At 37.5% G+C, this 24,492-nt stretch overlaps 1 protein-coding gene and 1 long non-coding RNA gene across 3 annotated transcripts in view; one reads left to right on the forward strand and one right to left on the reverse strand.

Annotated features, from left to right (window-relative positions):
- The window catches only part of LOC139106626 (uncharacterized), a 110,969-nt gene that overhangs the window by 10,870 nt on the left and 75,607 nt on the right, over nucleotides 1–24,492 (forward strand). The window lies entirely within an intron of this gene.
- The window catches only part of LOC139106620 (furin-like protease 1), a 162,097-nt gene that overhangs the window by 8,883 nt on the left and 128,722 nt on the right, over nucleotides 1–24,492 (reverse strand). The window contains exons 3-12 of one of the 2 annotated variants that reach the window (XM_070663531.1): nucleotides 23,218–23,436; nucleotides 22,683–22,811; nucleotides 21,407–21,572; nucleotides 20,565–20,737; nucleotides 16,428–16,845; nucleotides 16,020–16,137; nucleotides 15,131–15,212; nucleotides 14,340–14,550; nucleotides 12,041–12,754; nucleotides 7,590–7,868 (exon numbers count right to left, since the gene is read on the reverse strand). In XM_070663531.1, coding sequence (XP_070519632.1) covers nucleotides 7,590–7,868; nucleotides 12,041–12,754; nucleotides 14,340–14,550; nucleotides 15,131–15,212; nucleotides 16,020–16,137; nucleotides 16,428–16,845; nucleotides 20,565–20,737; nucleotides 21,407–21,572; nucleotides 22,683–22,811; nucleotides 23,218–23,436 — 2,509 coding nt within the window. The remainder of the gene's footprint in view (nucleotides 1–7,589; nucleotides 7,869–12,040; nucleotides 12,755–14,339; nucleotides 14,551–15,130; nucleotides 15,213–16,019; nucleotides 16,138–16,427; nucleotides 16,846–20,564; nucleotides 20,738–21,406; nucleotides 21,573–22,682; nucleotides 22,812–23,217; nucleotides 23,437–24,492) is intronic. The other variant, XM_070663530.1, reaches the window with a different exon arrangement.

A 24,492-nucleotide genomic window follows, 5' to 3' on the forward strand; every position in this document is an offset into this window, starting at 1 on the left:
TACGATGTATATTTCTTAATTGTTTAACTTGTATTTTTGCAATATCGCTATATTTTCAATTCGTTTATATTGCTGTTGCGTTTTTGTTTATGAGCACTTATCTGCAAGTTGTTAGCTCTCGTTTTTCGATAGGGTTTCAGTATTACGAGTATCCCAATATTTGAATATTTTGATGAACAAAGTGAAGAACAAACGAGAGCAATAATTAGTGAGCCAGTAAAATCAATCTCGGTAAATTGTGTACAATAAGCGAACTATACAAACTCGCTTTGATTCTAATGTGATTGCACAAACGATACCAACTAGACGCACGTCACAAATTATGTATTTGTGAGAAGTGGAAGCGTATTCTTTCTTACGTGTAGTTTTATTTGTTCTATCGGAACACATAAATACAATTTAATTGAGGACTCGAAAGTTTCTTCACAAATATCGATGAATGCTGCGTGAATCTTGCGTCGCTGTGCGCAAATATTATTAATTATAACAGTACTTTAAAAGGCATGAGCATTCTAAATGAATTAATTTGTGCTACAATATCATCTCAAAAAAGCTAATTGATTTGAAACCGTATTTACTTATTCTCTCACTCGGTAAACGAAGGTTATTTACCTAAATATGTTTATAAGTATAAATATCGACTAATTAATTTGCACCTTAAATTAGCTAATTAAAAGTTTGTTAAACGTGAGGTACATCAATGATAATGATGTTTCTCTTTTCAAGAACTTAACGTTCTGTTTTCTCTTTCGATAATTAGTACAACTACGGAATGGTTTGTAGAATAAATTTGTTTTAAAATTAAATAAATTTATTTATATGAGTTTTTATAAAGTAGCAATTGAAAGAAATTTCGTAAAGAGCACTTATTACTTTATTTGAAGATCAGAAGTAATTTTCTCACAAACCATTTCGTAGAAGATTTTTTAAACTATTAAATTTCAAGATATATGGTAATTAAAGGAAGGCAAATCAGATGTATGATCGTACGTTAACTTTAGATAACAGCACCCATTTGCGATTTGATTGAAATGATATGTGCATGAATAGTCCGACATTTTTAGGACGATAATAATTACGGCACCAGCGACTAATACGCACCATCCGTTTACATTGATATGAAATGTAATAATATAATCACAATGAGTAATAAAACTAATATAGCTGCTATTTGTTACGAACGATACGAATAATAGTAATAACTTTTTTTTTTCTTCTATGCATTCGTACTCGTTCTTCTCTGACTGTCTATTCTCTAAAAATATATAATATATTATGGCCAACGAAGGGATTATTAAGAGTCGAGTCTTACGCTTATGCTTATGTGGAGGAACCATTCTTCAAATATTAAAATAAAATAACGAGTATCACATGGAAAAATATCAAATCTGCTATTTTCTTTTGACATTTTAGTAAAATAGAATCATTATATAACTCTTGTAAGAAAATTCAATAGATGTTATACATTAACTATATAAAAATTTGAAAGAATTGCCTTTCTTCCATATTAGCACGTGCAAACGAGATAAAAAAAAATATTTCTACGATTTCGCGACATTAACTTTTTCCGAAGTTTGCAAGATATTTTGATAAAAAACGATGGAATTAAGAAAAAGAAAAAAGAAACGTATTGCAAGAGAATAAGGAAGAGTAGAGGAAGTTCTCATTACCTATCACATATCAATCTATATATTTACAATGTTAATTACAACATATAAGAAATAGGAACGAAAACAGAGAAAGAAAGTAGAAATTAAAGCAGGCATTAGAGTGGAAATTATAGCGTTGTGAATGGAGGTTTTTAAGGCGAAAGATAATTTCAAAATGTGCACGAAAGTGTGATGAACGTATTAGGTGACGTACATTAACTTACTGGTTATTTAGAAATCGAATTACAATCTTTTGACATTTTTTACGTTCATGTTGTAAAACCACGTATATCAACGTTAGTATAAAAGTTTAATTTAAAATTTAATGGGAAAAATATAATTCAACATAGGTATAGAAGAATTTTTATTTATCGTTCAAAGCTGCGAGAGAGAAATTAATTTTTGACGATTACGAACACATTTTTAATGATAAAACCAACTAATCTTTACGATTCTATTCCGACTATATTTCGCGATTAATCTGCGAATATGAAATGGATTACTACGCGGATATTTCTCTCATCAGATTTTCCTCGTACGTAGGTCATTAAAATTACTCGCTCATGAGCGGGGCGTTTTGCAAAATGCTGACCGAGCTGCGCTTTTGATCAGAGATGAAATTCAGGGAATCTTCGTCTGTAAATCAACTCGCCTTTGAATTTCTATCCCATTTTACCCCGCCCTCCACTGCTTCATATCTGAATTACTCTCTTCTTCTCAATGTACCTTATGATGGCGTTTTTCTTTCGTTTTACATCGTGAGAAACGAATTTTTGATTAAAGAGCCTTCACGAATACTGAACATCTAAAACTAGTAAAACTAGTCTTCGTCGTGCAGTAAATCGCTTTAAAAAATGCCACACGAGTCCATATTTTTTGGAGACGAGCAATATACCGAATGCAAAAACATTTGATATTTGTCGTATAAAAGTAAATTCCGATTTTATGCAAAGCTATGAAAGTTTGAATACATACGTAAAACAGTCACAATAGAAACGATACGGAGAAATAAAATATGTATATTTCCGGTTCCATGCAAATTTGGGGTTCTTTCTATATCCGCGTGCATGCGAAGAATCGAAAGAAAGCGTGTAAAACATAAAGATAAAATTCATAGAAATTTCCTAGAATTGACGATAAACAAGATTTTTCTTCCTCACAATAAAAATTGAATTTCTTATTTTATAATCGTAAATGTGGAAAAAGTTTTATAAATCTGTACGAAAAATAGCCATATAACAAGCTATCAAGAAAAGATCAAGAGAAGAAAATAGATTCTGCTAGCATTCTTCTTTCTCAATATCGACGAATATGGAACATTAAATATCTTTTCTATTCTTTTATCGAGAAATACCAAAAGTCACGTTTAATGCATGTTCCGTTTTATAAGAAACGAGAATATAGTTGCTAATGTAACCTGATTTCAAAATATTCAGTCTGATTATTTTTTTTTATCTTATTCCCAAGAGTCGCACTCTTTCTATTCATAACGCGAATATTCCTCTTTGCTTTTCCCAATTATGAACAATGAAAACTCGAATATTTTAATATCTTAATATGTGTAAAATACATGGCAGGGAATTTAAAAAATACAAAAGGCACCAAAAGTTACAAATTAATAATAACATCGTAATGTAATATTAAACCAATTTTACTCTAAAACGTGACTGTTATATAAATAAAATAATATTAAAAAAATGTTATCATCTATTTGATATATGTATATTAATGCCCTGTAAATTTGTACGAGTATTAATTTCAGAGCTGAATATATTCGATATACGTGTATATAGAAGCGCTTGACCAATTTTTGCGTCTCTTGACCGAGATGGTATCGTTGGAACTGAGAATTAATACATTCGGGCATATACTTTTTTCCCTCGCGATTGCATTCGATAGCCATCCATTAGGACTTCAGTGCACCTCGAAAAATCACAAACGTTTTATTCGCAAATTGCCGGTTGGAAAGAGACATTTAGTATCGCGACTGTAACGTCAATTTAATTTTCCAGCCATTCAATATTCTCTTTCTCGTATGACTGTTCAGCTTTTCGGCGCATCAGCCTCCGGAGTATTGACGCGTCACGAAAAGTGACAGAACGATGTCGACCAAGTAATTCTCAACTTTTGCGAAATATTAATTATCAAACTGATCACGTTCTCGCCTAAAAGAAGAAAAATCTTTATCTACGTAAAAATTAGCAGCGATATTTTATTGAATAGCTCGGTTAAGCACTGCAACGTGAATCTTCGCACGATTTTCGATTAACCGCGGTGACGAAATCCGCGGAGAACGCATCGGTTTCCTAACCCGCGAGTTTTACACAAATTTTCGAAGCGGTGTTCGTGCTTTATTTATAATCGACATGCATTATTCAAGCGGAGTTAACAACGTATCGATTGTAATTCGATTTCTGCCTTGTCGTGCAGTTAACTTCTGATTTGTGGCCTACAACTTCCGACGGAGCATGATTGGATTCTCCGCGTTGATATAAATCGTAAATCCTAGAAACGAATTTTCGCAGTGGCGGATTCTCGATGGTGAAAACTTCCGACTCGATAACTCGTTGACGATCGTTCTTCCCGATAAAGAAAAATCGCCGCCGTCAACTCGCCGCGAAGCTCTGGCTTTCTCGTCGAGTTTACTGCTTACCCTTTCTGTAATCGAAATTTTTACAAAGCACGCGGCGATCACCTCTAAGCTCGTAGTAGAACAGTATCCGTAGAGTTCTGTTTTTTTTATCGATACTTGAAGCAAAATGGCGACGTCTAAAAATCGTTCAGAAAATATCGGGTTGTTTAACGGTGTAACGTTTCACCGCCGACGAATTGGTTAAGCGTCATGGGTATTAATTACTTACAAACACTTGCGGACCACGCGGTTTTTAACTATCATAGTTAACAACGTTTTGAGCAAGTTTCGTGTCGAAAATTTGATATAATGTGGGTATTTTCGAGGCTGAATGTGAATTTCGAATGTACGAGTACTCGTGGCATATATACATTTTTTTTTTTTAACAAATTATTGTAAAGATAATGCAATGTTATTTTTTAATTTATAAATTATTTATGTCTATTTTTTTTTATTATTTTTAAAATATTTTAAAAATATTTTTCTATTATTTTTAAAATATCCACACGAAATCTTGCCAGTCGTGCAGTAATGAAGGTGCAATGCACTTTTAATTAAATAAATACATAATATATGTATACACAACGTATGTATTAACTATCTTAATAAGAAGGAACGATATTGTTCGGCAAAGTAAATTGCTAAGAAATACACGGTCATCGTCGTTGATCTTAATAAAGCCCGAGGCTCAGCGTGCATCCAAAATCCACACGTAGCTTCATGTACCCCAATCCCCCAACTGTTTACACAGGCAGCCGGAGAACCTCCCTATAGCTTCTAGTTTCGGCAGTGCTGATAGCTCACCGAATATCCTATCTCCTTGGGGGGACGCGAAGTGCTTATGCGTCGAGAAAGGTTCAGAAGCAGAATGTAAGAGAAGGTCGGTAGACCGGAGAATGTTCAGGAATCTTGGAAAACAAAAGGGGTACTGACCGATAGACAAAAAGATAAGGGGGAAAAAAAACGAAAAGATAGAAAAATAGATAGATAGGGTGAAAGAAAGATCGTGTGTTTTCATGCATTAAGCGAGCGAAAGAGAGAGAAAAAGAGAAACCGGAAGTTGAAGGGAAGCAGAAGAGAAAAGGCTCGAGATAGGACGAAGGTGAAAAAGAAAAAGAAGGCGAGAGAAAAACTGTTCCCTCCCTTCCCCCCTGGAACACATTGGGGCCAAAATCCGTCGATCAAAATCGACGACGTGGCGAAGTGAACTGCAACTCCATTGGATGTACTATAAGTTACGCGAGGCAATTTTTGTCCAGGAGAGACAGGGCGCGAGACCGAACGAGTCGGGTCACGCTAATGGCAGTTGGCTCCCTGTTATATTTTTGTCTCGTACAAAAGTTCACATGAAAAATTACACATGTGACTATAGGACGCTGTCACGTTTGGTAGGCTTCGACTGACACGTTCGGCAGAATTGAGCGCAAGATAAAGCGAATTTTACATTTAATCGCTCAAATTTTTTTTTTTAATTTGAAGAGGTAGAAATTAGAATTCGAAAGAAGACTAATGCGAATTTCGGAAGAAAATTTAATTCAATGCAATTGCATGTTAAATTTCTATTTACGTAGAGGTATTTTAAATTAATTTCGAAAGTGGCAGTACGTCATTTAATTCATACGTATGTTTAATTTAATTAAGTAAAACGAATTAATAAAACGAAAACTCAAATATAAAGTCTAAATAGGATGTAAAGGATTTAAAGATTCATTACGACGGCCTCGCAACTGCTTTCGTGTAAAAGTCAAGCAGATTTCCAGAATACATTTATCAAAACGTTGGTTGTTTACCCATTTCTGCCTCGTCCAACGTGGCGGAAGAGGATGCCACGGAATCGCAGTGCCATTACTCTTGGAACTTCTAAGATCGTGCGTTGCGAGGTATAATAAATACGCTTTGCACATATTTACAAGCACGTTCATAAAATTATGGCAGTAACCGCGACAATTTTATAGAGACAGAAAGATTTGACAAAAATAACTCTTGACTTCCGTGTATTAAATCAAGTAAAATAAAAAATTGACTTGTTCTTTTACAAAAAGAAAAAAAAAAAAGAATTTTAGTTTGTAACATTTTTCATTGTGCGATATTCTTGTAATTTGTACTTTAACAAAAAACTTGCAGTAAAAAAACGACATTAACAGATCCTGGTAAAGAATGTTTTCTCTGAGAGATTTAATTAATGTTCAGTTTTCTTCGAGATTTTATGTCAACAATTTCGTAAAACTTATATTAAACTTTTTGCAAAACTTTAACTATCTAGCATACGATTTCGTTAAAGTTTCTTGTAGAAAAATAACGTAATTTATTATATATTTTTTTTTAATATGAAATAATTGATTATGGAAAAAGAAAAAACAATTTTTTTATAGTGATGTAAATAGAGTACTTTATGTCGGAATCTTTCAAAAATAAGTGCTTTTAACGGGAAGTCGAGAGTTTATTATGCAATCGATAACAGAAACGTGAATTTCCTGCCTCGTGTAACTATCTAGTTTCCGTCCCATCCTCATCGCAACGAAACTTCGATCAGTCGAAACCACTCCTCACGAATAGTAGAGTGTTGTCACGGCGCAAGCGTCCGGACGTTTCGTGTCGATTACGAGAGAGACTCGCTTCCTTGCGCGACACAAACGAATTAGGCCAAAGCCAACCCTAACGATGCGTGTTAGCGAGAAAATCGCATTTCCCTGATTACGAGGAACACTCTAGCGGAGGCACGGAGTGCTCAGACTCGATGTGTCTGTCATTCAGCGCACATCATTCGTTTCTTCTTCAAGAAGAGAAGGGTAGACGATAATCTAGTACTGACAGTCCTTTAGATCCCTTAATTCTCGAGACAATTAGCACCGGGAAAAGTAGGACGAGTTCTTCTCTGTGTTCCTTTCCCCCTTTTACTTTTTTTTTCCGATTTCTACGTGCGACACATCACAAGTGCGTTAAAATTTCACGGATCACAAGAGCGCGTTAGGCACACGTTGTCGAAATCCGCGCGGCCACCCCGCGTCGACAATTCCGACGACCCGAGAGTCATAGAATTGAGCCACGAGCCGTCGCGGGACCAAACGCGACCCGCTGTTATCATGTACATTTGCACGTGGCCGGCGCGCGGTATATCGTCGCCGGGACGCGATGCGTCGTCGTGTCGCTGGCCCACGACGTCGCAGTCGCCGTCGTCGTCGGGACGACGTTCGCCTCCGCGCTTAGATCTCTCCGACTGTTTGTCGAGGCAGGCGAGCCGGTGATTAACTCCCGCCAGCCAGGCACGCCGGTCAGATAGGCTAGAAGGAGTAGTATGAGGCACCCACCTAGGCACCCGCTGCCTCCGGCATCGAAGGCGGCGCAGCCGCTCGTCTGGTTCTCCGTCGTTGGCTTCTGCACCTCCGGGTGTGAAACTCGGTCCATCTGCCGGCTACCTGACCACGAATCGCCCTCGGTGTCGACGGCGTTGTGCCGGATGTCCGAAGGCGCATTGTTCACGTCCTCGTGGACTACCGGCGGCAGCGGCTTATCTTTATCCAGCTCGTCGTCTACTTCCACTGACGTGTCCGTACCATAGAATACGAGCTTCCAATCCTCCAAAGTATCTAAAACAGACCGCATTAGCTATATTAGCGCGATTCGAGCCACAGCAAATAGGTATTTTTTAATTAAATAATGCGAAATGCTTTGCGAAAAATTTTACATAAATCTTAAGCGTAATAGAGACAGAAGAACAGTTCGGGAGAGAAAAAAAGCTTTAGCGTTAATAAAAAAAACAATAAAATTAAAATAACTATATTAAAACTTAAAATGTCTATTCTTCCGCAACATTTTTTTATTCTCTTTATTTAGTAATTAAATAATAATATAAAATTGGAAATTCTTCTGCCGCTAATACTTATGAAATAATTATTTCTGAGATAAACGTGTAACATATACGGTACTAACAATAAGATAAAATATAAAAAAATGTGAGCATGCTGAAGTTTCGTTTGAGTTTTTAAATGAAAACGTAATCCCGAATATAATAAACACGTACTTGTTTCGTAACAATTACGCAATAATAACTACCCACTGTTATTTTTACATTAAATATGCACATGCAGACATGATTGCAATCAACTCCAGTAAATTTCACATGAAGTACGTACCGTGAATTCCTGGGAGTGGAAACTTGCGCACCTCCCAACGCCATTTTCATGGGCGAGGTTTTGATAAAATAACGAGTTAAAATTTTCTCCGTGATACAAAAATGTTAATAATCTCCGTAGTATATTATATAAAAATGCGAAAGTTTGCAGAAACGTCTGTACCAATTATTCGTGGTAAAACGAAATTAATGTAGTTGTTCGGTGTATTCATCATCGATTTTTTCCACCTATTCGCTACCTTTTCACTTTCTCGCAGATTATTCGGCGACCTTGCCTGCTAGTGTAACGTAAGGTATCGTATTTCACGGTGAGATGAAGGTAGTAAAATAGAAGATTTCGGCGCGATAGACGCGAGCGAGACGGAGGTGGAAGGAGACGTCGACGGCGCCGTCCGGGAAATTAATAAAGCGTCGCACTGCCGTGGGGAAAATTTCGTCCTAAACTCGCTCGCGGGAACAATGTCCACGATGGAAAGTGGTAGCGCGGAGGCGGAGAAAAGGGAGGGTCGAGTCTTGATTAAATTAGAGTTAAAAATAACCGAGTAATCAACGACGACTCCTCGCGCGCATTTACTCGGGGAAATGTGTACGCCGGAATTAAATGCAAAGTGCTTTGCAACGAGAGAATAGTAAAAACTCTTGGGCGATTATCGTTTTTACCTTGGGCAAGATACACCCGCAAGTCGCTCTTGCACCGCGGGCAAGACGGAAAAGCTGATTAAATGAAAGCTAATTCCAGATATCATATCTTTCCGGCTGGCCATTAGGAGCTCAGAAAATTATTTGAGCCTCAACCACTGACTTAAATCATATCATAATAATCGAGATTTCGATGTTAATAAAAAATACACTTAAACTTTGATTAAAAATAGAAAAGTAACGCTTGGCTATTTCAGTGAAAAATTTTAATTTTAATTTCAAACTTGCTCGAAATATTTTATTATTTTTTGCTTCGTTCATGAAATAGGGGGGTTTTTTTTTTTTTTTTTTTTTTTAAGCAGTGAATAAACTTTTCTAAACCGTATCTTGTTTAAATGACGTAGAAGGAAAGTTAAAATATAGCTTCAGATGGAATCAATCCCACGGGAAAAGCTGAATTTCACAGGTGGAAAGTACTGACGGTAGACCAGAAATCAAAGTAGTGGAAAAGCGGATCCAATTTGTCGTGACTACTCTCGTGCGCGCTTTTTTGGTTGGCGTTCGTAAACTGCCGGTCGCCAGCTTTAATAAAGTCATCGTTAAAACGTTGCCGTTGCGAGTTCGCAGTAAAGTGACAGGGCGTTGCGACATTTGAGGCAACTTCTTTTAATAAATATCGAGAAAGAATTTGAAAAGGTCGCGAGAGAAACGAGCGGAGAGACGACACGAGAAGGGAAGGGGGCAAAAATGTCAAAAATCGATCGGCACTACGTTGGCGAGAGCTGTTCTGTAAGACAATAGAAACGTTTGGGCATTGTACTCGATGGGTCGTTAGCGCGCACTATCGGAGGAGCGAATCTCGATAATAATACCTTAAGAGCGAGAACCATTTTGCGGGGTAAGCGAGCGAAAAAATTTCCAATCATGATGGAAATTATTTAGCAACGATGATGGACCGGAGGAGCCCCTCGGTTCTCCATCATGATGGGGTTCGTTTCGCTCTCGTCGGCTTTTCCATTTCATGGCACGCATTAGTGGTTTTCAGTGCCGTTCGCGTCCTCGCGTTTCACTGAATTTTGAGTGATTTGCGGTTACGCGGTGATCTAGAATTCGAGAATTCGGAAAGGAGATAACAAGCGATGAACGCGTGCAATCATGAATACCCATTTGATGAGATTTATGAATTCGCGCCGGATCGTTGTTCTTTTGTAGGAAATAATTTTTAAATTGTAATATGGCTCAAATTAAAATAAATGACGATATAAACATTATATTATAGAATAAGAAAATAAAATATATTATCCGTGGAAAAAGAAAAATTTTTGCTTTGCAATATAATTATTTAACATTAAAAAAGGTAAAAACGTTGAACGAAATATTGAGTAGCGCAATCATTTTAAATTCGTGTTTTAATTGGGAAACGAGAGGTGTAACGCGTAACTTTCTTGTGTAAAAGACAATGGTCCGATCCCATGCATGAGGATAATAGGATACAAGGTAGTATATTAGATGTCGGAATACATTAGATAGCCGACGCATACTGATGCGTTCGAAGTTATATATGAAGCTCATCGATAACCAAGTCATTGAAAGTTTTGATTGAAGGCCATAGCGCGTGTTACCGGCCTCGATAAGTTTTCCTATTATCAGCCTGCCGTTCATACGGAGGCACGAAGAGACTTCGATTGTAACAACAGGAAGAAACCACGGGGGAAGCGTCATCGTGATGAAAAACCCGACATTTGACGCGAGTAGCGACGAAACTATGCAAAATATTTAAATACGCGCTATTTATACTTAAGAGAAAAGTTTTTAGAAGTTCGAGGATGCGAGTTTGATGGCGAATAACTTACCGTTCGTGTAGAAAGAGAAGAAAAAGACACTTATAAACTTGCGCAGAAATATACGTATTAAATAGTCTTAAATAATTTACTATACTAGCTATAAAAAATAATAATAATAAAAAATTGATAACACTTGCATTAGCGGCAGTGCTTTCATCACTCATTAGACGTAGATAAAATTGATTTAGATTACAATATTTATATATATATATATTTTTCTATTCGCATGCATATCGTTCGTGCAAATATAAAATCTACTCTCAACAAAGTTTCACTTACGGCATTTTTTTTCTCGATCTGTTTAGCTACGTGAGTTAAAATTATCGCTTTATACAAAATACTTTGTCTAGTATTTCGTGTAAAGTATGCCGGTGAGAAATGTCGCAGAAAAGTGAAGTTCTGCAGACCACGTTGAGAACACTCATTTTTAATTAGAGAAAAGAAAAGAGCGCGGAAAAAGGTTTCATTATGTTTAAAGAAAAGATTACTTCACGCGAAACATTTTTAACTTACATTAAAAAAATAAAAATAAAAAATAAAAAAAAAAGATATAATTCGAAATAAGCTTATCTACAGTGCTGCACATTAATAGCTAGGGACAATATATCCCCGTGTACAAACAAAAGTAACGGCGATTACAGTGTGGTCACAATCAGCGAAATAGCTAACAAAAGAGAAAATACGAAAACTAAATTTCAGCGGATCCGTTTAATCTTCGGGACTTTGCATCTCTACTGGGTGCGCGAACGAATGCGTGGAAGCGAATGGGAAACGATCGAAAGCTGCAAAATGACTTTCTTTGTTGTCCCGCGGTATAAAATACCTCTGTCTAGAACAATGGGGCAGATAGATTGGCCTTATTAGTCATCGCGATTATCTGCGCGCACGACACTATATCTTTGTAGATATGTTTAATCAACTATGGCGCGGATAATAAAATATTACACGAATAATGATATTTATGAATAATGATATTAAAATGATATTTAACTTTCCAATTTGATTATCGTGGGCGTAAAAATTTATTATATTATTTTGATATAATTTTAAAATATTATTTTCACGGTAAATATTATATAGCAGCTTTCGATCATTGCCATTGAGCAACCGTCGCATCTCGTCGTCTCCTATTTGTATTAGATACCCTTGTCCAGCAGATTTCTCGGGTCAAACTGCTGGTCTTGCAACACTTCGAGTCCTTTGGCCCTTGTGGCGTGTTGGCCGGTGCCGCGAGCCCCGCCGTAAACCGGATAGAGTTGTTGAATTTTAGGATATTGCTGAAATACCGCCGGGACCTTGTTAGTAGCCGCCTTTGCCGGTGGCTCCAGCAGGATCAGTCCTCTCTGTAGAGGCGAGACGGTTATGTCGATGATCTTTTGTGTAATAATTTGTTTGCACGTCGTGGTCTTCGTTGTCGCAACGGTGGGCGAGGCGGTGGTAATAGGGCTGGGTGTACTTCTACCTCGCGGCCTCGACGTGATCAAACGCACGTCGCCCGCCACGTTGTTAGGTCCCCTGTTGATCCCAGTGAGACCCCGGAGAGTTTGAGCGGTGGGCTTGGGGTTCGGCCGATTCGCCGACTTGCCGTTCTTGTGCTGGCCACGCGCCTTGCCCTTTCTTTGAGACTGAATTTGAGCGTTTACCACGTAGGGCGGGCTCAGGCTGCCAGATTTATCGGATTTGTGTTGCGTCTGCTTCCCTTTCGTCAGGGTGTTCTGGCTCTTCGGAATAGTCTCGCGCGGCTTGACGAACGGCCTGGGTCTGTTCACGGCCGGATTGTAAAGGGCGTATTCGGTTCGGTCGGGCAGCGTCGCGGTGCCGTAGAAAATGAGCGCCCACTCGTGCAGCGTAGCGCGCCCTGATCTCCGTACGTGTCCGTAATTGCAGCAGAAAGAAAGCGGACGTCATGGTTAAAGAGACTGAATTGCAACGCGATGCTTACTGTCGCGTATCGAGTAGCACGACGTATAATAAAGTACATTTTAAACTGACAATAAAACGTTTCAGAGATTATTAGTTAAAAAATCAAATATCGTTTGTATAAAATGTATACGGAACGTGTCGTAACGTAACGCGCGATTATTTTTGTAGGCCGTCACATCGAAAATCGGCGACAATGTTTGAAAATTAACAAGAACGGAGGTCCTTGTTCGATGGCGCATAAGCACGTCGCGTTCAGAAACTGCAGGCGGCCACAGGATATTTGTGGCATTAATACTGCGACGGTTTAACAGTGTCTCGAATATTCTCACGACCTCCTCGCCTCCGGAACGCAATTCGCGACAATGGATGTAGGTGCGCTCTATGGCAATATAGGTCGGCGGTGCATAAGCGCATAAGGAAGTTTACGTAGCCATCGGCCTTGATGAGCCGACGCGGAAGCAGTTCGAAGTGGCTTTAACGCTTGCACCTTACCCGAGATCGGTCGTGCTCGTCGTTCTGCACGGCAAAATGCTTCGGGTGCTATTTGCCGTTAAGAGTAAGTAGGGAGGGCTTGCGAGAGGACTCTGCAGCTCGAATCCGGTAATTATCTGCCTCTAGAGATAATGCAGCTTCTTAGGCGATCACGCGCGAATGAGTCTTATGTACGAGCTTTCTCGGTTGCGCTCCGGACACGAGGAAAGGAGAAGGGCGCGGGGGAACTACGAGAATGCGGTGGATTTCGAAGGATCTCGCGGAGCTGAACACCGACTCGGCATCGGATCGCAGGATGCGCATGCAATGCTAGACATGTCTAAGCCATTCCGTCCGGATATCACGCGTATGAATCGGTAATCCTTTGTCACACAGCCTGCGATTGTCCGAGGAGTAACGAGGATCGCGAATAATTACGGCGTTTTGATTTCTTGCGCGAAATTTTTTTTTTCGCAAGTCCGAAGTAGATGTTAATGTCGGCAAATTTCTTGCGCGCACTTTCAAGCGGGAGATGCAAGTGACAAGAAACTTGGTAACCGTGACCTTATGAAGGTGACCTTATGAAGCCGCTAGAGCACTTGAGAACTATTGTTCGGGTGAACAAGGTAGAATTGCATTTGAAATTTAAATCAACTAAAAGACATCTGCGATTGCAGAATCTAACGGCGTAATCTACAAAGTGCTTGTCTTTGACGTTTAAATTTAGAATTTTAAGTCATAATTTTCATATGAGTGTCAACTGACGGCATTTCGCGCGTTTTATATAACAACTCAAACCAATTTTGTTTTAAAAAAATTTTTTAACTAAAATATTGACGATTAATTAAATCTGTTTCAACAAAATTTCAGTTAATTTAATTGACAGTTAATTATTAGTAATAAAAATTTAAAAAATGGCATGTTAAAGGCACAATATTCTTAATTATTACGTTAATTAATATTATGTCGATCGCTCATCGTTGTTAATTAAGCGTTCTTTCATGATTATGCGATAATACGTGAAATACAAAAAGATGTGATCGACTTACCGAGGTATCGACCTTCATTGTGAATTTCTAATTTCCAAGTACCGTGTGGCCTTTCTCCCCACGTATGCACTGACATAAACGGCCATTGGCTAAAACCGGCTTTCGAAATATCGTGCGGTCTTTTAGCGAGAAGAGTGCTCCTTGTACCTTGAGGAGATGTTAACTGTATCTGAAGATCCCCCCGTCTTGCTGCCATCAGCGATACCTTTGCCTATATTAAACATAATATTGCACGTTTGTCATTAATTACATATTTTTTACTATGAAACTTAACAATTAGCTACCGTGCAATTTTTTACGGAAATAAATTAGCAGTTAAAAAATTTTTAATTTACTTATGTCACAATATTTTTTATTCGTAATTTAATTTAAAAAATAGAAGAAAAAAATTTTGACGTAGATTTTACGAGGCAATGTTGTGCCGTGTAACTAATAAATTCTATAAGAGTAATTAACTTGATTCATTTAGTTTCTTTAACTCCGGATCTGTACTGGATCTGGTAATTTTATTTTCCCGGCAGATGCAGTCGTTAATGCCCTTAAATTAATTTGAAAAGAATTAAATAACTATTTAGCATGAGTCGCAGCCCGCCTTAGTTTACTAAAAACAGTGTTAAACGATGACAAACAAATTAGTTAGTTTAAATGAAAAATAAATAAAATTCTATCGTTTCTGCGACAGTCGGCGAAACGTTTCGTCCTCGAAATACATCTCGAGTTTATGTTTCCCGTAGTTAACACGAAATCCGCTAATTAGCCGATGTCACTTGTAAATGACATACTCGACTCACCTGAACATGCTCCAGGAAATTAACTCCGCTGCACTCCTTGACATGTAAGTCGAGGACCAATTGGCTCTTTGGTGGTATTGTCCTAGAAAGTAGACGGAAAATTCGTGTCAAGCGTTAAGCGCATACAATTTTTCGCAGGTGTTTTTAAGTGGATATACTTTGTCGCTGTTTAGTCATCATTCGAGCAATTCGGTCAATTACGTGTAATGGTACATTTCTTAAATGTTTTTAAAATAATTTCTTAAATACTTATTTATCATTAGAACTGTACTGTTTCTCGAATTCGTTCTTAACTGCAGTTATATCATTACAAAAATAAATAAAATAATAAATTTAAAATTACGCGAAATATAAAACGATATTAATTAATGACGTTTTATTCGTTTTTTTTTTTTTTTTTTTAGTACCGCGAAACTTTCACAATTATTCCACACGTGTAAAAGTCGGACTACAGCTTTCATGCTTTCATGTTAAGCGCAACTTCAAAATGTTTTATTACGATTACATTTTCAAACGTGTAAATTCGTTCGTTTAAAGTCCGTTCAAAGCGAAGCGCGATTTGTCCCCGTTCGTTACAATCCTCGACAATGTAAACGGTGAATTAGACGTGATTTCCAGCGCAATTTCAGACAAGTAGAGCCCGCTTGACGGTAGTCGACATGCTCGAACGAACCTGTAATCTGTGAGAGACATGTTCGTTCCCCCAAGGGGCAGATAGCGATCTGTATGGTCGAAATCAAATCTCGATTTCTCTCACCTTCGAACATTATTTTTAAATCCAGCATATAATTTTAAAGACAGCCTTCGTGTGTCCATATATTAAATAGGGGTTTCCAAATTTTCTACTATTTATTGAATCGATTATTCTGCATATCTTGCGAGCACTTACCTGCCTGTATGTGGCGCCGATACTTCGCATCTATGTTGCTCCGGGACGGTTCTCCATCTTCTTGCTAACCGTACCATTGCGGTGGCGTCCATCAGCCCGTAACCGAAGCTGTGACTAACTGTTAGACAGAAATTCGATCGTAGTATATATTTTTATTACGTTTTTATTACAGAATTTCTTTAAATTATTTTTATTATTTTACATTAAATTTTTAACTGTGGGTTTTGTTTCCAATTAGATTCTCCCTTCGAATAAATTTTTTTATTATCGTAACATCTATCTTTTCTAAAAAAAGAAAAAAAAGAAGTTTGAACATTTATTATTATTTTTTATTATAATAAGATCACGCGTGTTTGAACTTAAAAGAATCCCCCTCTTTTTTAAATCAAGAATTCGATAAGTACTCACCATTTCTACCGACACCGTTGACCACCCAGTCAGGTGCCTGCAGATTTGCAGGTTTCGCTGTTCTGACTACGATGTGCTGCATGTCCCTCCAGGTAAGGTCTCGGTTCGCTTCCAAAGCGAGGGCGCAAATGCCGGCCGCCAGCGGCGCCGATGCGGACGTGCCAGTGTGGCTGCTGGTACAGTGATGATGCAGATCCGTAGTAACGACTTGCTTCTCGCCTGTAGAGCCCGAACTGTAGGTAGTAGCAAGGGTGGACGAGCACGCTTCGCTGTACCAGGGCACGAGACCGTTTTCTGTCGCACTACTGATCGACAGCGTCCAGATACTATTCGTATAGCCGTCGCAATTGCAATTATCGTGGTCCCGGCCGCCGTTTCCGGACGCCCACACAAAAATCGATCCCTTACCGTTGCGACCCTAACGATATTTAAAATAATCTTTTTAATTTTTTTTTTTTATTACGGAAGAAATTACTGCAAATATAGATATATTTAATTACGTAATAACTCGATTTCTTAAAATATTTAAGACTTTCTTTTTACGTAAAAAAAATTTAAAGAGTCGGCAGCAAGCGAAAAAACGCGAGAATTAAAACAGCAAAATTTAACAAACGTATTTGTCATCAAACTCAAGCGAAACTGGGTTTACCGCTTCAGATAATATTCCAAACGCGACTGACTTTTTTTTTAACTGGTACTTAGCTTTAAGATGCTCGAAATGTTTAAAGCGCTTTGGAAGTTTCAGACACTTTGCATGTTAAAGCTGCTTTCTGTGCACCCATAGACATACAATAGCAGATGATTCGGAATGAAACCATTGTTAGAAAGTCGATGAGGCTGAGTGTTTAGCGTTAATGGTCTCTGTAGGGCCTGAATTGTGTGTCTTGAGCTCGTAACGAGAAACGCTTCTCATTTTGTACGCAATCAAAGATTAAAAAGAAAATTTTGACAACTAACTTTCTAATCTTCGGCAAAATTACGCACGAGAGAATAATTAAAGATAATTTATAGCACACACGCCTGACTATTTGAAGTAAAATAGTCTACGAATTTAGTTTTAAATTTGTTATCACGGAGAAATTTTCATTTACATCATGTAGGTATTGTATTATTTCGTTAATTAGAATTTTTGTGAATACATCAAGATTCGCGTGATACTTTTTGTAGGATTTATCGCGAAGTATATTGTAGAGTTACAGGTGCACTTATTAACGAGCCCAAAGGACCGGCTATCTCGTGATAAGACTAGCCGCTCGCTACTAAGGTACACTAGGCGTGACCGCGAACTCTGAACTCTCTTTGAGGCTCGACGTTAACTAATTCAGCAATATAGTGTTCGAGCCTTTGATCAGTAAAGCTATTTGATCGTAAAGTGATAAGGTATCCGCTTGACTGTATCAGACAGCTAAATTTCATTTATACAATAATTGTTAATTGATTATATTGAAATTATTATTGTTATTATTATATAACTCGCAGATTGTAACAGATAGTCGCGACAAAATTGTTTAATATCCAAGTTTTAAGAAACTGACGAAGATGCAATTAAATTAAATTTATAATAATTCGCGATGTACATATGTTAACACAAACCCATTGAATACACATGCAGTTTATAGTTAATAATAATTTTGATAACTAAAGGGTGCGGTTATCGAAATTTGATAATAGGCCTCAAAGAGAATTCCGAGTCAGTTCAGATGTACATACATTTACCTTTGCTGAAGATAGTGCATAATATGATACAGAGGGAATTATCGTTCTCAGTTACATAGCAGTGCACAAAGGTAAACAATTGCCGGAGTAACGTAGCAGTTTGATACCAATACAGTATCATTAAACTTATCTTTAATTTTTTAAAATATAACATTTGGAGCTCTTATACCGTGCGAATTTTTAAATGTTATTACGTGTAATATTAAATTGTTATACACATAGACTTCATCATATCGCAATATCGTTAAAAAGGCAATTATTGCTCGTATTGATATTTCCTAACGATTTACAGTTGCATTGCTGGCTAGTGAGTTTAAAATGGTAATATGTGTTAGCGTAGTTCAAGCCGGTCAGTCGCTTAAAAGCACCCAATTAGAAACTTTCTGAAGGCTGACCTCTCGAGTGAGTCTATTAAACCGGATCTAACTGGAGGAGTTCTTCGTCGTCTCCACTAATCGAATTACATCTGTCATCGTTCCGCCGACAATTCCGTCGACGATTACAATGGAAATCGATCACTGGTTACAGACATTAGTCAGTGTTAATAATTATATCGAAAACATTAATGAAGTAACATTGATAAATTGTTAATTACCAATTTTATTTTAAATTTTAAGATAATAATGTTCCAAAGAAATTGCACGATTTTTTTTTTTTTTTTAAATACGTCTTGCACTTTGCAAAAAATAATTTTGATAACGAAAGGGTTAACGGATGAAATAAACTTTGGTGCATTAGGTTACTGACTATTACTAGCAAATGACTGCAGTAAAATAGTACACAAGATCGCGTGAATCGAGTAGATAATAGAAATGGGCTGCGCGGAGAATCTTTACCGGAGTTTCTCGACAGTATCTGATGGCTCCGTTTTAATGCTAGATATCTGCGCTTTAATGATCGTTACTTGAAGTAGAGGCCCTCTCAATGCTAAAGTTCGCTACCGTGATAAAGGAACGCTGCAAGCACGATCGAAGAGCGGAGGCGTATACATCGAGATGACAATGGCCATTGTCGCCACTGAAACTCTGAAGATTTCAAGGGAATGCTTCTGCGTGATACATTTGTGTGAATTTCATTTCATCCCACGACGTTGTTCGGACACGAGCGTACGAATTAATGACGAACGAACGAGTTTTGCTTTTAGAGAGAACGAAAATCAAAGAAACGCAAATGAAATCATTCTCGTGTATTTGTCGATCATCATATTTTATCCAATTTATAACGGTAGCAATAAAATAAATTCACGGTACCGAAATATTGCGCCCGTGATATGCACTTATTATTGTTTTAAAATCGAAAACTGAACGTTTTAATTTTCTCTGTGCTTATTGAGTGAGAAATCTGTAATAGTCACTGCACCTTAAAGCAACTTCTTGTCTAATTAATTCTACAAAGAAAAGCATTACCGTGTTAAATGTATTTCTTTGGCGCGAGACGTAAGAAATCAGGAAGGCGATAATTGAACTGGAGTTCGTCAACCTTAATCAGGATAGCTGTTAAATTCCTTTTTTATTTTCGAATAAAAATTTAAGTGACTGATGAGAATAATTGCAAAGGACTTTTTAGAAAAATAGTGGAAAATCGAAAAGTAATGATTTCCAATTTTAGTTTATTCGTTATTTCCGCAAATGTATGTCTCTAAAAATTTTATACATCCTTGTGGAAAAAAAGAAATCTGAAATCGTCAATTAATTTTAATCAAAAAAAGTTTTTATACAGCCGAAGTATTTTATTAGATTTATCACGATAACGTTTCTTCATATAACGTATTAACAAAGGATAAGCATTGTAATGCGAAGCTTTAAAATCTTTTGTTTGACGCTCGAGAGTAAGGAAATGTCTTAAAGCAAACTAGAAGCTTCCGTGTCGTACGGAGGTACCTTGTAGCTAATTGCATTTATCTTGTCATAGCGTGGGAAATTATAGCGAAGAAAATTGCAGTCCTAAGTGGATTACGCTGCTACGTCGAAGTCTAAAGCTTCAAGACACGCGGCATACTTTCTTTCAACTTGTTACAGAAATAATAATGAAAAAGATATGACAATTAAGAGCCCCCTCCCCCCGTTACAAGTAATCTTAATCCCTCAATTAGGTAAAGAGCATCTACGAATAACATTTACGAAGAAAATTGCATTCGTTAAAAAGTTTCGAGAAGCGTTTTGATTTCGAATTAATATTCCGGATAAATTTATTTCAACAAAAACTATTGTCCGAGCTATCAAAATTAAATTAAAAATATATTCCAGCATGATTAATTTTTGTACGTTAATTTTATATATTAGAGGCTATAGAATGTAAATATATCGCGTAAAAATTTCGAGTTTAAGAAATAGAAAAATTTTCACGATTCGCGTTTATTACCTAAACCACATAGTCGCGTGCAGAGGCTAAATAATTCATTTCTCGATGACAAATACTCACTTTCGTAATTCCCTCGATGAAAGCCCTAGTGGCTAGTTCACCAGGACCATCTACAGTCTTGCCATCGTCATCCGGTCCCCACGAGGCGCTATAAATATCTATGTGTTGGGGATTAAGGCTCAAAGATCTCGCTTCGACGGCGTCTGTTACATCGCCATCCAGCATGCGAACACCTGTACAGTAACAGAATTATGAAAACTTAATAACTGCCACTAAATGATTTTGTTAGGTCACGTACATATATCTACGAATAATTGATTCCTCGCGTGTATATAAATTTTAATGGAAATTTTCAAGTTGGTCTTCTATGAAAGAATTCTGAGACATGCACGTATATCGAAGGCTTATGTACTGTTAAATGATATATGCTTTCCGTTTGAATTAATTATCATATCTAATTAGTATAGAGCGTGGACTAGAGAAATCCAATTTACAACGTCGAAATAGGGTATCGCACTCCGATTTAGATCAATTCCAAATGTGATACGCGCGTAACGGGCTATTGCCAATTGCGATTCTAATTCGAAAACGATACGATCTCGCGATATCAATTCTGCTTATTACAAATACGCGTCGTTTGCAGTAACGGGCGTTGCAACGCCGACTTCGTTGTCACTGATTGGAAACGGGAGAGTAAATATATTTAAGCGATTGCTCGAAATTGAACCTGTCATTTCCAACAATTTGATTTAATATTAAAATGTTTTCCTTTGTGCTGAGCGTTCTTTAAAATCTTATTTTTATCTTATCTCGAGCCACGAGTTTTTATTTAAATGTCCGCGTGACGTCCTTTTGGCTTCCAAAGAACGTGGAAATATAAAATAATCACATAATTCACATACCACCTACGCCAGCTCCAAAAGCAACACCTACGGCGCAAAGAGAATTGTTGGCAGTGGCTGCGACCTCTCCAGCGCACCTGGTGCCGTGTCGATTGCTATCCACGAGATCGTATCTCGGCATGGGATCTTCATCGTGACTGTTGACGTCGTAACTAGCTTGAGGATCCTGTAACAGAAATCGAGAACAGCGTTAATTAAAATTCACACGTTTCGTGATGAAGCTTATTCGCTTTCGCTTGTTTTATTCCGTTTCTGTTTCATCGCGAGATACAAAGATTGACATATAAAAGTAAAATATACATTTTGTAAAAGATGAAGCGTGCACGCGCAAAATAATCACAATAAAATTGCATATTAAACGCAAACGTTTTAACGCATATTAAAAAGTTATTCGAAAGAGATTATCACAAAATGTTAAATAGAAGGATAAAGATATAAAAAATTTTTAAGACCGATAAATTTGTTTCTCTATCTGAGAGAAAAGGTGTCTCGAATGGATAATGCGTGACAGAGGTGCAATAATAATGTGATTATGGTAATAATAGTTTGCCGTCGTTAGGACGCCGACGTACTACGCTTTAATCCCTGATCACGCACATCCAGATACCTTCTTAATACCTATTCATTTATGTATTATTTGCATAATGAGAAATACATGCGAAGGGATATAAGCTCGCATAATCAGAGCGACGCGCTAAGGCGCGCTATCGCGGCGTATGTCTACTGGCTGATTAATGCGATTCACTTTCTACTGCATGCGCAAATGCCTCATTCAATGTAACCGTCCATGAATCAATAGCTGTTCGGAATATACGTGCACTGGATAACCCCTTCCAATATTGGCATTCAACAGCCGATATTCCCGGTGCATCCGCGATACGCCTTCGTCCGTCGTATTGTGCACCGCGCCGTTTTTGTTCTACGTTTTTCCCTTGCCTTACGCGTCATCGAACGTATTCCCGTATCGAACATTCGTTCATCAGGCGATATTAGACAGATATTAAGCATCTGCAATTCTACTTATTCGTATAAATTTAATCAAATAGAAAGCTACTTTGCAAGATTACTACTGTGAAAAATTACACAACGCAATTTACTTAAATACAACTGCTTCCGGCTAGCAATATTTTAACACGAGTTAAATGAGTTAGAGTCTTGGCTTTTTTTTTTTACTGAAAATACGTTGGTTTTATTATCGCAAAGAGTATTTTTTCTTTTAAATCAGGAAATCAATGAATTAAAAAAAAAAAATTAAATACGATACTAAAATGCTTACATAATTTTTATAAAGATCTGGATGATCTTTCTCCAATCCATCGTCTAGTATCGTGACCACGACGCCATTTCCAGTAATTCCCTCGGCCCAGGCTCCCTGCACGTTCATGTCCAGCCCTTTTCCTCTGTTCTAAAAGAAAAAATTCCAATATTTTCAACTTGCTTACTTCCAAGTTGTGGGATCTTTATTTACGATATAAAACGTTCTCTTCGAGTCAAAATCGATCGAGCTTGTATCGTATTTTTTTTAATTTACTTCATTTACTTTTATTACTATTATTGTTAATCGTGTTACAATAATTTCATACAATGTTACCGGATACTTTTATGTTTGTTAATAATATCGGAAATGTGTAATTACTGCTAAATTAAATGTAACTCTCGTTTTAATTTGAAAATATTGTTTCAACGCGTTTCCGATAAGTATCTTTTTAATTATATATATAAAATAATAAGAGTTACTATTTTAGTATTATTGGTGTAACGTGATAATCCCGTCGTATTTGGAGTTAGGTACTTTGATTAAAATTACTTACCAGATACCACATCTGAGGCCACTTCTCATCGTTTAGCGTGGTTAGTATATTGGACGGACGTTTGATTATAAGATCTCTTTTGGTACGCGACTTCGCCCGCTGTTGCTCCGCTCGACGTACTCTCAAGTCGTTCATTAGTCTTTGGTGCATTTCGAGATGCGGTTCCGTCGACCTCTTCGCCACGGATCGATGCTCCATGTGGAACCAATCATCGTTTATCTGCAACAATGCGAAACGTTCCGTGTAAGTATCGTGAAAATGTCGCCGTGGTTTTCGTTACGTCTAGCCCCGTTACAGGAAACGACTGACTTGGGTCGGTTGTTCGTTGGTGTTCAATTAGAAGTTAACAATCGTGAACATTACGAGCCGCGATCGTCCTTCCGCTACTTTACCGTACTTCTTGATCGTGTGCAATCTCAATGAAGGGAAGAAACGAGCGCAGGTTAATGCACTTATAAACGGCCGGTAATTTTGAAATCACTGAAGCAGGTATGACATCCGTCGCTTGTTTTACGAGCTCATACAATGTATGTGGAAGGCGAGGCTAAATATACAAATTATCCCCTCTAGTTCGAAAGAAATGTATATACGTCACGTAATTGCAGGAGATTATTACTTAGAATTTAATTAAACCATCTATCTCTTGCTTTCTCGTTAAATTTCGTTATAATGAGAATTAATTGGCAATTAATTAACATATTAACATAGTAGCTTCACAGCTTTAATATTTTGCCAATCTATGGCTAAAGAAAATTAATCGGTAGATGGAAAATTTATCACGGCTCTGTACTAATTACTGAAATCGAATTAATAGGACGCGCACGTATTTTTTATCATTATTTTCGACGATGTGGACAAGATAAATGTTCACTAAATCCCGAGTCGCGTTTATTAGGGCTACGAGATATATCATTTCTCGACAGAAATGAAAATGTATACTGGCCATAAAACAACGGCGTTTGATGCGCAAGTTTGTTCCGCCGAGTGCAAAAATAAGGGTGTACGACGAGAGGGTGAGATAATGATAAACGTGAAAAGTTGGAGGCCAGCTGCTGCGAACAGACTTCTTTTGCAGCCGTCTCGAGCCACGCAAGCTGCATTTTTTCATTTCCGCACTACCCTTCCCCACGCCTTTATAATGTCATCTTTGCATGTCTTGTGCATATATTTCACTTTAAAAGATGCTACGCTGTTCTTATTTTAATGTAAACGAAAATCAAGACAAATTAAAAGGACGTTAAAAAATTTTTTTTTGTAGAAAATTTATCGTTGTTA

Source organism: Cardiocondyla obscurior, linkage group LG11 (genome assembly GCF_019399895.1).
Source record: "Cardiocondyla obscurior isolate alpha-2009 linkage group LG11, Cobs3.1, whole genome shotgun sequence".
Lineage (NCBI taxonomy): Eukaryota > Metazoa > Arthropoda > Insecta > Hymenoptera > Formicidae > Cardiocondyla > Cardiocondyla obscurior.